Source organism: Lactuca serriola, chromosome 3 (genome assembly GCF_051521515.1).
Source record: "Lactuca serriola cultivar US96UC23 chromosome 3, Lser_US96UC23_V15, whole genome shotgun sequence".
Classification (NCBI taxonomy): Eukaryota; Viridiplantae; Streptophyta; class Magnoliopsida; order Asterales; family Asteraceae; genus Lactuca; species Lactuca serriola.
In genome coordinates, this window is record NC_136410.1 from 264,568,234 (window position 1) to 264,583,646 (window position 15,413).

The following is a 15,413-nucleotide window of genomic DNA, read 5'->3' on the forward strand; positions in this document are numbered from 1 at the left end:
GTTTCCACGGATTATAAACTAATATATATATATATATATATATATATATATATATATATATATATATATATATATATATATATATATATATATATATATATATATATATTAGTTTATAATCCGTGGAAACCACGGTTACAAAATTAATTAAACTTGTACACTAAAAACTCAAAGTTATTAATCAATTAGTTTAAATAAATTATTAATTAAAATATTTTTTAGTTATATATAAAATTATAATCATTGATTTAAATAAATATGTGAAATTATATCACTTTATAATTTGTGTTAATTTTATTTTAATTTTTATTTTAATGCTATTAATTTAATGTAGATAGAGTGAGAAATTTAAAATTTAAAATGAATAATCAATAAGTGGCAATATAATATGCATTAATTAAGAGGTTTAATAAGATTACACATGTCAAAAGGAGAATAAAACTATTCTTTTATTAGAATAGGATATATATATATATATATATATATATATATATATATATATATATATATATATACTAGGTGTGAAACCCGTGTATTACACGTGTTGATTAAAAAAGTTAAATATAAGGTGTAGTTCAATCTATACTAATAAAAAAATATTATCATATTTAAAAAAATCATGTTGAATATGAATGTGTACAAATTAAGTATTTTTTACAGCAAACTTTCGAAATAAATACAATAAATAGAATAAACCACAAGGACCATTTATGTAATTTGTCTTAATTAATCTATACTAATAAAACTAATTAATATAAATTCACAAATGGAATTCATTAAATAGAAATATGAATTCATAAATGGAAGGTTTACTATATACATTAATTTACATTAATTACTATAAGGTGACATTTAATAGATGTAAGTTGAATAAAAATGAAAAAAAATACAAAAATGACTAGTGAAAAAAAAAATAATTTTAAAATTCTAAGAAAATGACATGTGTCAAATTCAATAAGAAGTTGACATTTGATAAAATTATTTTTATTTATTAGGGTAGATGAGTTGTTTCGGTTTTTATATTTTTTATATTTTCTAAAACTGGTACCAAATCCAATATATATATATATATATATATATATATATATATATATATATATATATATATATATTAGGGTAGATGAGTTGTTTCGGTTTTTATATTTTTTATATTTTCTAAAACTGGTACCAAATCCAATATATATATATATATATATATATATATATATATATATATATATATATATATATATATATATATATATTGGATTTGGTACCAGTTTTAGAAAATATAAAAAATATAAAAACCGAAATAACTCATATATATATATATATATATATGAGTTGTTTCGGTTTTTATATTTTTTATATTTTCTAAAACTGGTATCAAATCCAATATTTCGGTTTTTAAAACTCAAACACAAACCGTGAGTTTTTGTTAGTTTTTATTTTTTTTATTTTTGCGTTTGGTTTCGCCTATTAAAAATTATAATTTTATTTCGAAAGATTATAGTTTTCTATCGGCAGAGAGAGAGAGAGAGATAGAGAGAGAGAGAGAGAGAGAGAGAGAGAGAGAGAGAGATGTTATATGGCGGCCGTGCAATATTAATTTGGTGGTACCATACTTCGTATAGCCGGAGATACTATCGTAAACCCGTGACAGAAAACACTTAATTCTATTTATTCTTGTAAAATATATAAAAACTTGTAGAATTTGCAATTCAATAAAAATGTTCCATTATATGTCATATATCTATAAAATAGTATCGTTTATGGTTTATGGACTCCATCGTAATTAGATAATTATTGTGGATTAATCATCTTTAATACTTCTAGAAGAATGCTTTATAATTTACTATATAATATTTTACAACTCTAGCTAAGGTTATATTTTTCTAATTTTATAAAGTTATAGAAAAAGTTCCTATAAAATAATAAAATTATAGAAAGTTCTTATAGGCATATGTAAAAGTAAAAGTAAAAATTTGTTTGATAGTAAATTTACAAAAATAGGTTGTACATTTTTAAGGGACGTGTTCGGTAAAACTAATTGGTAGCAAATATTAAGTAGCAAGTAACTGATAGCTCTTAGTGTTTTTTTTAACGTTATGTGAGATAACTTTTGTATTTGGAGCATATTGTTTAAACTAAATGCTAAAAGTTTGTAAGTATAAACGAGAGTTTTTGTTAAAAACAGAGCGTTTTATCAAATGCAAAAAGCTAGAAATTCCCAAACGTTTCTTGCCAAACACGCGATGTTACATAAACTTACTAAAACTATATAAAGTTATAAAAATGGTATCTATTTAATAATAAAATTAATGAAATGGTATCTATACAAGACAAAGTTATAGTAATGTTCTAAATGTAAGAAAAATTTATAGACATGGTTATAATAGGAAAATTTACAAAAATGATCAATGTGTAGTAACAAAGTTGCACAAATGGTCTATACTTAATAACGATATTACAATAATGGTTCATGTGTAATAGCATAAGAATACCTAAATTATAAAAATCTATCCTTTTGTGACCTTTGTTTTATTTAACTATTATATTTTATACAAACTTCTTGTATTAGTTTATATAGTTGAACCGTAACACACGAGCCATCTCCACTTATTCCTTAACAAATATTATAGACATATTTTAGGTAGATACAAAGTATATATCGATAATGTATATATAATTTATTACATTTCTAATATGGTCATACTAGAACGATAACCATAAAATTGAAAATCATTTATAAGATCATCTCTATAAATGTGATATATTCTACACAAAACTCCACTTTTATATTTGTCTAAGCCATAACATAAACAATAAAATTGTCAAATTACAATACCAAACAATTGAATGACTCAAAATTGTCCTGATAAAGGTGACACATTTTATTTAGAGGAAAAAGATAGATAGAATTCTGACAGTTGATCCTCTAGCAAAGAGAGGTGTTCTAATTGCATCGGTGAATTATACATTTTGTGCCATAGGAGAAGAATCAACAGATTACTTTCTCACTAGTTGCTCTTTTGCTTCTAAGGTACTTAAGTGGATCCTTAAATGGTGCGGGATTCCTCAAAAACAATTCACAAGTGTGGTGGAATTTTTAGACTTTGGCGCAAGATAGGGTAATTGGCCAAAAAAAAAAACCGCAAAAGGTTATTACCCATCTTCTGTTGTGTTATTTGACGAATTTAGAGGGCAAGAAGCAACAAACTATACAATAACATGATGCAATCCCCTACTATGATATTGATAGTTGACGATGTTATCTCAACGGTGTATACTTGACATAAATATAGTGGTTCCCATAATATGTGTAAATGGGTGAGTGATGTTGTTCTCCTTTTTGTGCTTTAATTTGTAATCTTTGTTTTTTTATTTGTCTACTTGTAAGCGGATACTCATTTATGTATTTATGTATATGTTTGTATTGTAGTCCATTGTAGCGAGGCCTCTTATGTATTGGCCATATGTCTTGTGTGTATGGTTATTTATTGGTATATTTGAATGAGAAAAAATTTTCATGGGAAAATAGAGTTTATCGTTGCTTTAGTCTCTTCTCTTGCTAGTTGCATCGTCCTTTTAATGATGTTCACCGTTTTCAACAAAAAAAAGGTAAAGTGATAGTATTTAACATCGAATATTCGAATGCATCATAAATATTTAATTAAAGGGTACCTAATGACAATATTTAACATCGAATGCATCATAAATATTTAATTAAAGGGTAATGAAACAACACCTCATTTGACAGGGAATAAATTAAATTAGGTCCCGTTTGATAGTTTCTGTCTGGGAAAGTGCTGTCTGGTAAAGTGATGTCTGGTAAAGTGATGTTTGGGAAAGTTTTCTGACTGGGAAAGAAACCATGCTGTTTGATTGTAAATCTGATTGACTTTGCTGAATGATGAAAAAAAGTAATGATTCAATACAAAATAAATTTAAAAAAAGTTATTTAAAAAAAATTAATAATCCAAGAAAGAAAGAAAGAGGCGGGGTTTGATGCATAATTGTCTTTCCAGCTCATTCAGCCAGAAAGATATGATTTTGAGGCTTTCTGGAAAAAACATATCTTACCGGGAAAGACATTTTTTTTTGTATAAATCAAACAGTCTTTCCGGCCCGTTCAGTCAGAAAGATCTGTTTGGACTTGAAAAGATGCATATCAAACGTACTGATAGATTTAAGCATTTGTTATATCAAATAACAATATTGACTTCATTAAAGAGTTTGCATAGTTTTATCATGAACATGATCGAAGAATTTAATAATTTCACTGGACTTCTAATTGAATGACAGTCCATGTTATATTGTGATATATTTTTTCACTTTAAGAATTATTTTGAATGATTAAATTTTATAAAGTTGGAAGAAGTTAGACCGAAAACAATAATTAGATAAAAAAATAGCCATTCTTCTACAAGTTATATGATGATATATTTTTATATTTTTCCAGTCAAAAATATATTTGTTTGATGTTACTTTTCTACATATTATAGGGTATTAGGTAGGAATTGGTGTCTCAATGTGGCCACGTCTATTATGTCAAGTATCAACTATTATTTAAAATATGTACCTATGTTTTATGATGTAACTTATCTAGCAATCAACAATTAAACTTAATCAAAGAAGATACCATTCACGTCAATGATTGATAATTTTTTGTAGAGACAAATACATACTTATTTTTTTGGTTTTTGTTTTCTCTTTCCTACCCTACCTATCTATCATATATTTGCAATTTTTTATTTTCGTCCAATGCAAGGTATGATATTGGGTTCTTTGGGTGAGGAATTCCCAACATACATGTATGATATTATTATACGGATTGTAAGTGGAATTTGAAATTATTTAAACTATAACCCAAACTTAGTAAGATAACAGAATTTTTTTTCCTTCGACTTTGTCATATTCAAAATTATGTTAATGAAACACATGGTGCAACCAGTCCTTTCGATTTTAAGTAACGAGTGAACTTTGTAGATGAAAAGTTGGATTTGTATTGGTGTTTAATTTTAAAAAGATCTAAAATTGTTATATACAAGATTTGTACAAAAAGTAAGTTGTTTTTTTCTACTTGAAAGCTATGTTTTATCCTATTCGATATATCTTGTTCATACCCATCCTTTATAGCAACTTGTGATGGTGTGGTCCATTAATACATGAAATAACTCTTTGATGTAATAATGAGAGGGACTAATGAGTAATTTCACAAAATAAGCACACAATGGCTTTTATGTAGGCCAATGTACATGCAATTTTAGTTGTATCATTGCATACAAAAGATTCTACTTTCTTTCATTTTGACCTCATATGCCTTCTATGGTAAATTTCTAATTATGTATAACGTATCTATATATAGACTACTACCCATATCATGTGGTTAAGAACACACAACTAAAGCATGGGGCTCCATACTATGCAATTCGAAAGGTATAACATTATAACACGATTTGAGGGCATATAAAGGTACAATAAGTCACATGTTTGCAAAAAAGTACAATGCTATAGCAACATGATCATCACACTATCTTCCTGATACACCAACTTGCTTAAAGAATGATTTATATAGCATTAGGACACCAATTTCCAAATACATTAGGACATGCTTAGATTGCATGGGCGGATCTAGTGGTTAATAAGGGTATGACTTTGCATACCCTTGAACTTGTACAAGAAGTGCTAATTAAGAAGTGCTAATTGTGTAAATAATTCCATTTTTAAAACAATAAATAGTAAGTTTGCATATCCTCATTTAAATGCTTGTATATCAAGATTCTCTAGAAATTTAGAGAAAAAAATAAACCCTATCAAAATCCAATAAGAAACGTGGTTTAAAATTTCGAAAATTTGATGTTTAAAGTCGTAAAGTCGTTAATTTTTATGTCTTTTTTTATTTTAATTTTTAAATTAGGGTGTTGAATTTTTTTAAAAAGTAAAAAAAAAAAGAACAGATGTTTATTTAATTAGAAAAATTCCTAAAATATGTAAACTCATAAATAACAAATTAAAATGCAATTTGTTTTTCTTTTCGATGACGTGATAATTTTTTTAATTATACTATAGGCCGGTTTAAGTTATTTTTTTGTATCATTCATTGTATACCCTAGGTTTTTATTCTAAATCCGGCATAGTTAGATTGTCCCTATATATATATATATATATATATATATATATATATATATATATATATATATATATATATATATATATATATATATATATATATATATATATGAATGTTGAAGTACTACTAGGTTGATAATATTATCAACTTCATAGTCAATGTATATTCTCAAAATTATGCACAATATATCTCTAACTTATATTTTTGTGATTAATCATAGGTTTCGTATCTAAACGTCTGATTTAGTATCGGTTTTCATTAATACCATATTGCCATCTTATACATATTGGAAAAAAGCAAACAAACATTTAAAATAAATAAAAGATTTAACACCTGATTCATATTCCACATTAAAACGAGTTTTATCACATTAAACGTTTTTAGGACAATATCGGTACACACATTTATTAACAGTTGGAAAAATCCAAACTTTTCTCTCGATATTCATGTTATAAATTATTTTTCTTAAAAAATATTTTTATAAATTATGCACAATATATCTCTAACTGATATTTTTATTATCGATCTTAAGTTTCGTATATAAACGTTTGAGTTAGTATCGATTTTGATTAAATACCATATTGCCATCTTATACATAATGGAAAAAAAAACAAAAGATTTAACACCTGATTCATATTTTATATTAAGACGAGTTTTATCACATTAAACGTTTGTAGGACAATATGAGTACACAAATTTATTAACAATTGAAAAAATCCAAACTTTTATGCACAATATATCTTTAACTGATATTTTTTTAATTGATCGTAAGTCTCGTAACTAAACATTTTAGTTAGTACCGATTTTAACTAATACCCTATTGCCTATCATATACATAATGAAAAAAAGCAAACAAACATTTAAAAAAACAAAAGATTTAACACCTGATTCATATTTTATATTAAAACGAGTTTTATCACATTAAACGTTTTTAGGACAATACGGGTATATAAATTTATTAACAATAGTAAAAATCCAAACTTTTCCCACGATATTCATGTTATAAGTTATTTTCCTTAAAAAATATTTTTTTATGTCCACAAAATTTAAAACGTGAAAAGATAAAGTTGAAGCTCAAAAAATGTGAATAAAAGGGCAATTAAGTCGAGTAGAAATTGAAGGATAATTGGAGTGTATTTGCACCCATACGAGTAGGACACGAGTGCCGCCCAAATTATCTCGCTCGAGGATTTGCAGAGCAAACCAAACCTCACCCTTAAATCCCTGCAATATTTCGGCAAAATCTTCAGGTAATTCTAAGTTCTTGTAAACTTTCGACATTAAGCTCTTGTATTATTCATATCTATCGTAATTTGTTTGGTGATCGGATACGGATTTTGTTGAGATTTGCGGTGTTTATATGGCAAAGGATAAGAGAATTGTCTAGGTTTCATACTGTTCTTATCGATTTTATGTGTTAATTAGGTGTTTGAGTCGTATGATTTCTCTAAAATTCTCTGAGATTAAACTTTATGATGTTTCTCCCATTCTAATTGTATGAATCGTTTAAAAGGCGTGTTCCATTGGCTTCCCTACAGTCTGTTTGTGTGTTCCCCTGTCTCTTCTTCCTACAGACGTACACAAGCAAACATTAAACACAATCACTGCACAAAGGATTTTCATTTTAGAATATTCGGCAAGTTTGTAGGGTTTTAGGAGGATTGGTAGGCCCTCTAATTTTTGTACTCAATCGAAGCTCTTAAAAAGTATGTGAGGTAATAAATTAACGTTGAAAAGCGGAATTCATCACGAAATCTCCGCCGTGATGGTAAATAAAAGTAGGGAGTTTCCGACTAAAGACGGTGGATTCTGATGAACAGAAGTCATTTTCCAGTAGTCTTTAATCTTTGTGTATCTGTAGATGTCGCCGGAGGTTGACGTACTGTGACGGAAAACGGAAGTCTTTTTCCGGCGACGTTGATTCAAGATGGATGCAAATGCACATGCGACATCGATCATAAAGATTCAAAAAATGTTCATTGGGTGTCAATGTTTTTGTTCATCACATGTGCACCATTTTCCCATTTAGATTAAACAAAAACAAAATCACCTGAGTTCAAGTTTAGGTTAATTTGGGGTTTTAGGTATCCATACAAAATTTCAATATAAATTGACGTCTAAAAGTCATTTTATAATATTTTAAATTTTAAACCCATTTAAAAAATCCCACAATTAAACACAAATTACTTTTTGATGTTTTTCTATTGGCTCATGTAAATCTTTCAAAAGGAAAAAAGAAAAATGGAAAATCACGAACATTTGTATGTATGTGACTTGTGTCATATGCAATTGAAATTGTACCATGTTATTGCATGTAGTTAATTTCAGTTTTTCACATCAAGAATCTTGGTTTAAAGGGTAAAAACATTAATCAATATTGAAATTGAAATTAATCGTGTAAAACAGAAGTAAAAAAGTTGTCTTTTTTGTATCTATCCCTATACTAATAAAAGAGTAGCCATTTTGCCATGTGTCATTATGTTAGACCTCTTAATTAATATAATGCCAGTTGTCATTCTATTCCATTTTAAATTTATTAGACCTCCTAATTAATGTGATTTATTTGTCAATCTATTTATTCTCCATTTTAAATTTTAAATTTTATATTATTGTTTTCATTAATTCACAAATAAAAAATGTCTAATATATAGTAAAAATTAATTATATATATTTATTTGAATCAACGATTATAATTTCACAAAACTAATAAAAAAACATCGTACTTAATAATTTATTTAAAATAATTAATTATTAATTTTGAGGTTTTATTATAAAATTTCAATTAATTTTATAACCGTGGTTTCCACGGGTTATAAACTAGTTCCATAATAAACACAAACCACTAAAGAACAAAACCCCAAATCACAATCATTCTAGAAGAAATGTTGCTTTTTTTTTTTGTGTCGTTAATCTCATAAAGAACTCTCCTAATTTTTCGCAATGCATAGTGGAAAAGGAACATTCAATTTTAAATTAAGATTTTATGGGAAAAAATGTTATAGTTTGTATAATGTATGGATCTAAAAACTTGAATTCCCAAAACACAAATATTTAAAAGATTTTAGGAAAAAACAAAAGGGCTGATAAGTAATTTTACAATGGTTAATTAAGTACTTGCATGTGCATTAGTGCACATGTAAACTGTATTTGTATTATTGCATATAATTGATCTAATTTTTCGATTTTGGTCTCTGTTTTGATGCTTTGTACAATTTTGATTTATATTCCATTTTATTTTTGTTTTTGTGTAAAACAAGTAAAAGAAAACCAATATTTTAGCATGCAATTTTGCATTTATGGTATTCTTCAGAGTTCATATGCCTTGAAAATATAAAAAGTTAAAGATTTTCACGGTTGAGTTATTTCCTCGTATTAAATGTTTTCGGGACAATGCGACTTTTATTTATATCAATATAAGGAAAAACATCAATTTTTTTTCTTTTTCTTCATTTCATGTCATAATCATAAATGATTTTTCTTTAAAGATAGAAATTTTTAGTCCACAAAAGTTTGAAAAGCTGATAAAGTGACACCCAAGAAACCTAAAATACACACAGAAGCAAAATTGGAGTCTTTTTTTCCAACAAAAGAGTAGGACACGAGTGGCGCCCAAATTCTCAAAAGGATTAATTTTGCTACAATAATTCGTTTTTTTTATCAGGTAATTTCCAGTTCTTATAAATTTTTATTTTCTTTCCAACATGCTATTAAAACCGCTGATCGATTGATGGGTTTTATATAAAATTTGCATCTCTTGCGATTTATTCTGTGATCTGATACCGATTTCGTTTGATTTTGTTGAGATTTATGGTGTTTTGTATGAAATTGTACAAGATTTATCTAGGGTTTATGCTGTTCTTATCAAATTTATATGTGTAAAACTAGGTATTTGTCTTGTATGTCGGTGTAAAACTCTTAAAAAAGTTCATCACTGTAATTAAGATGAGTTTTATGCTGTTTCTTCCTCTTGAAGAAGGTAAATGGATGCTAACCTCACGCACACACACACCAATTTTAGTTAGTTCATAGATATTGTTTATAAAATGTGTTAAATGCTCAACGTTTTTGGTCATTTGTATGCTAATTCAATCTTTTTGTGCATATCTAAGTTATAAAAGTTCAGTAAATTATGATTATATGATTCTTATAGTTTAATTTTTTTTTTCTTTAATTGTTCTAGAAATGGAATGGAATCCATTTCCTTTGTTGTTTTATGGTTGGTATGCTAATCTATGAAAGAAATGCAAATGTAATAATGTCAAACGACCAAAATAGCCTTTATTGGTTTGTTTTGTAATGGGTTTATGAGGGCAATTTGGCCTTTTAATGAAAAAAAAATGAAGAATAGAATTCAAATACTTACAACCCACCATTAGGAATGATGAAATCCCTGTTACATGGATTTCAAAGGAATCTCTTAGAAATCAAACATGCCTTTTGTTGGTTTATGTTTTGTATGTAAATCTAACGAATAAATAAGAATTTAAGTGAAATGACTAAAATACCCTTTATTCATTTGTTTTGTTATGCGTTTATACAGACAATTTAGTCCATTTTTTTGAAAGAAAAACAAAGCATGAAATTCAAGGAATCTCATGGAGTTCAATTCCATTGGCTTCACAACCAAACACACAACAGAATGGAATTCGATATTCCAATTCCTTCAGAGACTCCCTCCGGAATCCCCAAACCAAACCCTCCAAAATCTAACAATATAACAACCGATTTCCCATTTTCAATAAACATCATGATTTCATCTTTTTCATGATAAATTTTTTTTTTACAGAATGGGAACAACAGGTGAAATGACCAAAATACCCTTTATTCATCTGTTTTGTTATGTGTTCCTTTATAAGGACAATTTAGTCTTCTTTAAAACAAAAAACAAAGAATTCAATTCAATTCAATATAACAACCGATTTCCCATTTTCAATAAACAACATGATTTAATTTTAGTTTTTTTTTTATTATTACAGAATGGGAACAATAGGTGAAACAAAATACGGGTCATTCACATACGAGAGCCTTGAAAGGGAACCCTATTGGCCATCAGAGAAGCTTCGTGTCTCCATCACAGGAGCTGGTGGATTCATTGCTTCACACATTGCACGTCGTTTGAAAACAGAAGGCCATTACATCATTGCTTCTGATTGGAAGAAGAATGAACACATGCCTGAAGATATGTTTTGCCATGAATTCCATCTTGTTGATCTTCGTGTCATGGATAACTGCTTGAAAGTTACAAAAAATGTTGATCATGTCTTCAATATGGCTGCTGATATGGGTGGAATGGGATTCATTCAGTCAAATCATTCTGTTATTATGTATAATAACACCATGATTAGCTTTAATATGCTTGAGGCTGCAAGAATCACTGGAGTTAAGAGGTTTGTTAATTGTTACTTGAGCTTTTTTCTTTTCTTTTTGTCAATTTTAGTCCTTACTTGAGCTTTTTGTATGTATTTGGCCCCGTTTTCTAAGGAAAAGGACTACATTTTTTGGACCAAATTTGGAAAAGTCAATGATACTTAGGGACCAAAAAGGCAAAAAGAGTCGTTTTACTTGGAATAGGGACCAAAAATGTTACATAAACCTCAAACAAGGACCAAAATTGCAAAAATCAACGATATTTTACTTAGGAACAAAAAAAATAGTCATTTTACTTGGAATAGGGACCAAAAATGTTACATAATCCTCAAACATGGACCAAAATTGCAAAAATCAATGATATTTATTACTTAGGAACAAAAAAATAGTCATTTTACTTGGAGTAGGGACTAAAAATGTTACATAAACTTCAAATAAGGACCAAAATTGCAAGAGAAATCTTTTTGAGATCAAAATTGCAAAAATCAACGATATTTTTTACTTAGGAACAAAAAAATAGTCATTTTACTTGGAATAGGGTCCAAAAATGTTACATAAACTTCAAATAAGGACCAAAATTGCAAGATAGATATTTTTGAGACCAAAATTGCAAAAATCAGCTATACCCAGGGACAAAAAAACATGATTTACTCTAGTTATTAATTTAATTTAATTTTAATTGTCGGTTAAAAAAAAGATTAATCTAGAGATATTCAGTTATATTTCAACATGTTCTATTTATGCAACGATTTCTAGTCCCTTTTGGGATGCTCTGAAATAAATGTGACATTTTCTTTTTCTTGAATGTTTTCAATCTACATTTTAACTATTTCCCATATAATTTTGGTCCAAAAAATTGTAGGGGTATTTTAGATGTTTGACTAAAATGTCCACAAAACATTGCTTTTAGATATTTGACTTATAGTCCACAAAACATTGCTTCTTTACATGAAAAAACTTCAAACTGTTAATATTTATTTTACCAATTGTCAACCTTTGACTTTTATACAAATTACGTTGACTCTATTTACAGGTTCTTCTATGCCTCTAGTGCTTGCATTTACCCTGAGTTTAAGCAGTTGGAAACCAATGTGAGCTTAAAGGAATCAGACGCCTGGCCAGCTGAGGTTATTAATTCTTAATTTTTTATGTTTAAGCATGCATCATATTTGAAAATATATATACTACTTTACAATAACATTTTTGATTAAATAAATATATTACAAGAAATGATAACTATCTCAGGGTCTTTTTTTCCGAAAATATAAAAGATGATTAGATTGTCACATATATAGTTATATAGTATTATATAGTAGTTATGAATTTAATATTTGATATTGAATGATAAATGAAATATTATAGAATATTTAATAAAATAGGTAGATTAGTCAAATATTAACAAAGATATGAAGTTTAACCATAATTAGGGGAGTACAAGGAAATATTATTGAATGAAAGCGGTTAATCTGCAATTTTTCTATTAGGTAGGGACTATTTTTGTAATTTTTTTAAACGAAATTTGCAAATTTTATAAACATATGGACCATTTCTGCAATTTTTTTTTGCACAGGGACCTTTTCTGTAAGTTATAGGGACAGTATTTGTTATTTATTTTCTACACAGGGACCAAATCTGCCAACATACAAAAGTCTTAAACACATGTACCATTTCTTTTAAAAAAAAGTTATGTACATGGATCTTTTCTGTAAATTACAGGGACTTATTTTGTAATTTATTTTCTACATAGGGACCAAAACTGCTAAAATACTAAACTATTGTGGCCAAACATGAAACTTAAAAGTATACTATTCTTTTCGTTTTCACTTTGTAATTAGATATATACTATATAATAATAAGTGGTTGATAGATATTACCAAAAAAGCTATCTCTTCCAGTGGTAAAAAGCACTAATTCTATTACTCTAATATTAATAACATTTTAAAAAACCTCTCTTTGGATTTGGAGGTGCTCTTATTGGGCTAACGTATAATGACTTATTTACCCTTTGAATTTTAGCCTCAAGATGCTTACGGTTTGGAAAAACTAGCAACTGAAGAGCTTTGCAGGCACTACACCAAAGACTTTGGAATTGAATGCCGAATTGGACGCTTTCATAACATTTATGGACCCTTTGGCACATGGAAAGGTATTAATTAATAAAACCACTCTTTATAAAACAAAAGGGTAGTTTGGGAATTTCATGTGTATATATATTTGTTTAATTTTCAGGCGGAAGGGAGAAAGCACCTGCTGCTTTTTGCAGAAAGGCCCTTACGGCTACTGATAAGTTTGAAATGTGGGGAGATGGTCTACAGACACGTTCTTTTACCTTCATTGATGAGTGTGTTGAAGGTGTCTTAAGGTACGAGGGTATTTACGTCTTTTTGTAAAAATGAGACATAAGAGAGTTCTTATCCCATATTTTTGGATGAGACTAAAAATTGCAAAAAAAATAAAAAAATCTCATTGACATGGGTCCCAATCATAGTCAAAAAACACAGTCTGTTATGTCATGTTTGTCTCAAGTCAAAGTCAACGAAAAAGAAGATGCATTTGTGTTATTGCAACTTGTACTTTATGCAAGGAAAGTTGTACATCATTGCCTACCCGAAAACCTAGCTAATCCAAATGTCATGTCATTGGGACAAAAAATGGCAACTTGTACGTTGTGCAATAAAAGTTGTACCGATTGACAGAATTAAAAGGAAAATATTTATACGAAAAAAATTATAATTTTGTTTATTAATGTAATTTTAACAGATTGACAAAATCGGACTTCCGTGAGCCAGTAAATATTGGAAGTGATGAGATGGTAAGCATGAATGAAATGGCTGAAATTGTTTTGAGCTTTGAGAACAAAAAGCTCCCAATCCACCACATACCAGGCCCAGAAGGTGTTCGTGGTAGAAACTCTGACAACACTTTGATCAAAGAGAAGCTTGGGTGGGCCCCCACCATGAAATTAAAGGTATTCCTTTTTTTTTTTTTTTAATTTTTTTAACATTTTGACACAATTTTTTTAACATTCATTCATATACACAGGATGGATTAAGAATCACATATTTCTGGATCAAGGAACAAATCGAGAAAGAAAGAGGTGAAGGTTTTGACCTTTCGGTTTATGGTTCTTCCAAAGTAGTTGGAACTCAAGCACCCGTTCAACTCGGTTCTCTTAGGGCTGCTGATGGCAAAGAGTGAAGGATTTAAATCTCCATTTTCTATTATTATTATTATTATTATTATTCATGTTTTCTTGATGCATATGCATATTTATCTCGACTTGTAATCTCGTAGAACTATGCTACGTTTGCGTGATCTTCTATCCATGTTTATTGTTTGTGCTTTGGCTTTTGTTTTTCTTATGAATGAAGTGTTTCTTTTATCGTATTCTTCTTTTAAGTTTTATGTCAAATCAACAACTTTTGTTGTATGCTATGATATGTGAAACTAAGATTTTTGTTGGAAGGTGTTTTTACAGCAAGGATGATTATGTGAAGTAAACATATAACCTTCAGTGCATGAGATGTTGAATAAATTTGAAGAATGTTAAAAAAAAGTGTAAATTCATTAGCTCTCATCAAAGGTTAACACTTCGTTAGTCACTTTATTATCCATGATCTCAATGATTGAAGATGATATTAGAAAAATTAAACTCCAGTTGATATTCCGGCTTTTGCTCCATCCATCTCCTCAACTACACCTACTCTTTTAAATTAAACTCTTGTTTTGGAACATAACAAAGTTGTTCTAAAAAAGTCTGACAAAGATTGGTGACAAGCATAACACCAATATTTGCTTGATCAGCATAACAAAGTAATTATGAGAAGAGAAAACCTGGTGGCATTGAATCAAAAGCTGAACATTGAAATATATGTAAATGCTTGCACCAAGCCCAAAAGTTATAAAATTTTTCAAACTGTAGATGACAAGAATA

The 15,413-nt window shown here is 28.2% G+C and overlaps 1 protein-coding gene across 2 annotated transcripts; it reads left to right on the forward strand.

The window, feature by feature from the left end:
* The first annotated feature begins 7,224 nt into the window (after positions 1-7,224).
* GME (GDP-D-mannose 3',5'-epimerase) lies at positions 7,225-14,866 on the forward strand. 2 transcript variants are annotated; one of them, XM_079032207.1, is made up of 7 exons: positions 7,225-7,362; positions 11,089-11,499; positions 12,513-12,606; positions 13,496-13,625; positions 13,709-13,841; positions 14,240-14,447; positions 14,522-14,866. In XM_079032207.1, the coding sequence occupies exons 2-7, from the start codon at positions 11,090-11,092 to the stop codon at positions 14,675-14,677; spliced, it is 1,131 nt and encodes a 376-aa protein (XP_078888333.1). In that variant the 5' UTR covers positions 7,225-7,362; position 11,089; the 3' UTR covers positions 14,678-14,866. The 2 variants fall into 2 exon arrangements, with proteins under 2 accessions (XP_078888333.1, XP_078888334.1); XM_079032208.1 differs by lacking the exon at positions 7,225-7,362 and adding an exon at positions 9,636-9,773.
* The last annotated feature ends 547 nt before the right edge of the window (positions 14,867-15,413 follow it).

Bases quoted from the DNA above. Each gene is read 5' to 3' on its own strand.
- GME (XM_079032207.1), top strand. From the start codon at position 11,090: ATGGGAACAATAGGTGAAACAAAATACGGGTCATTCACATACGAGAGC. The intron at 12,607-13,495 runs GTTATTAATTCT...TTTGAATTTTAG, and splicing joins CAGACGCCTGGCCAGCTGAG to CCTCAAGATGCTTACGGTTT. The intron at 13,842-14,239 runs GTACGAGGGTAT...TAATTTTAACAG, and splicing joins TGTGTTGAAGGTGTCTTAAG to ATTGACAAAATCGGACTTCC.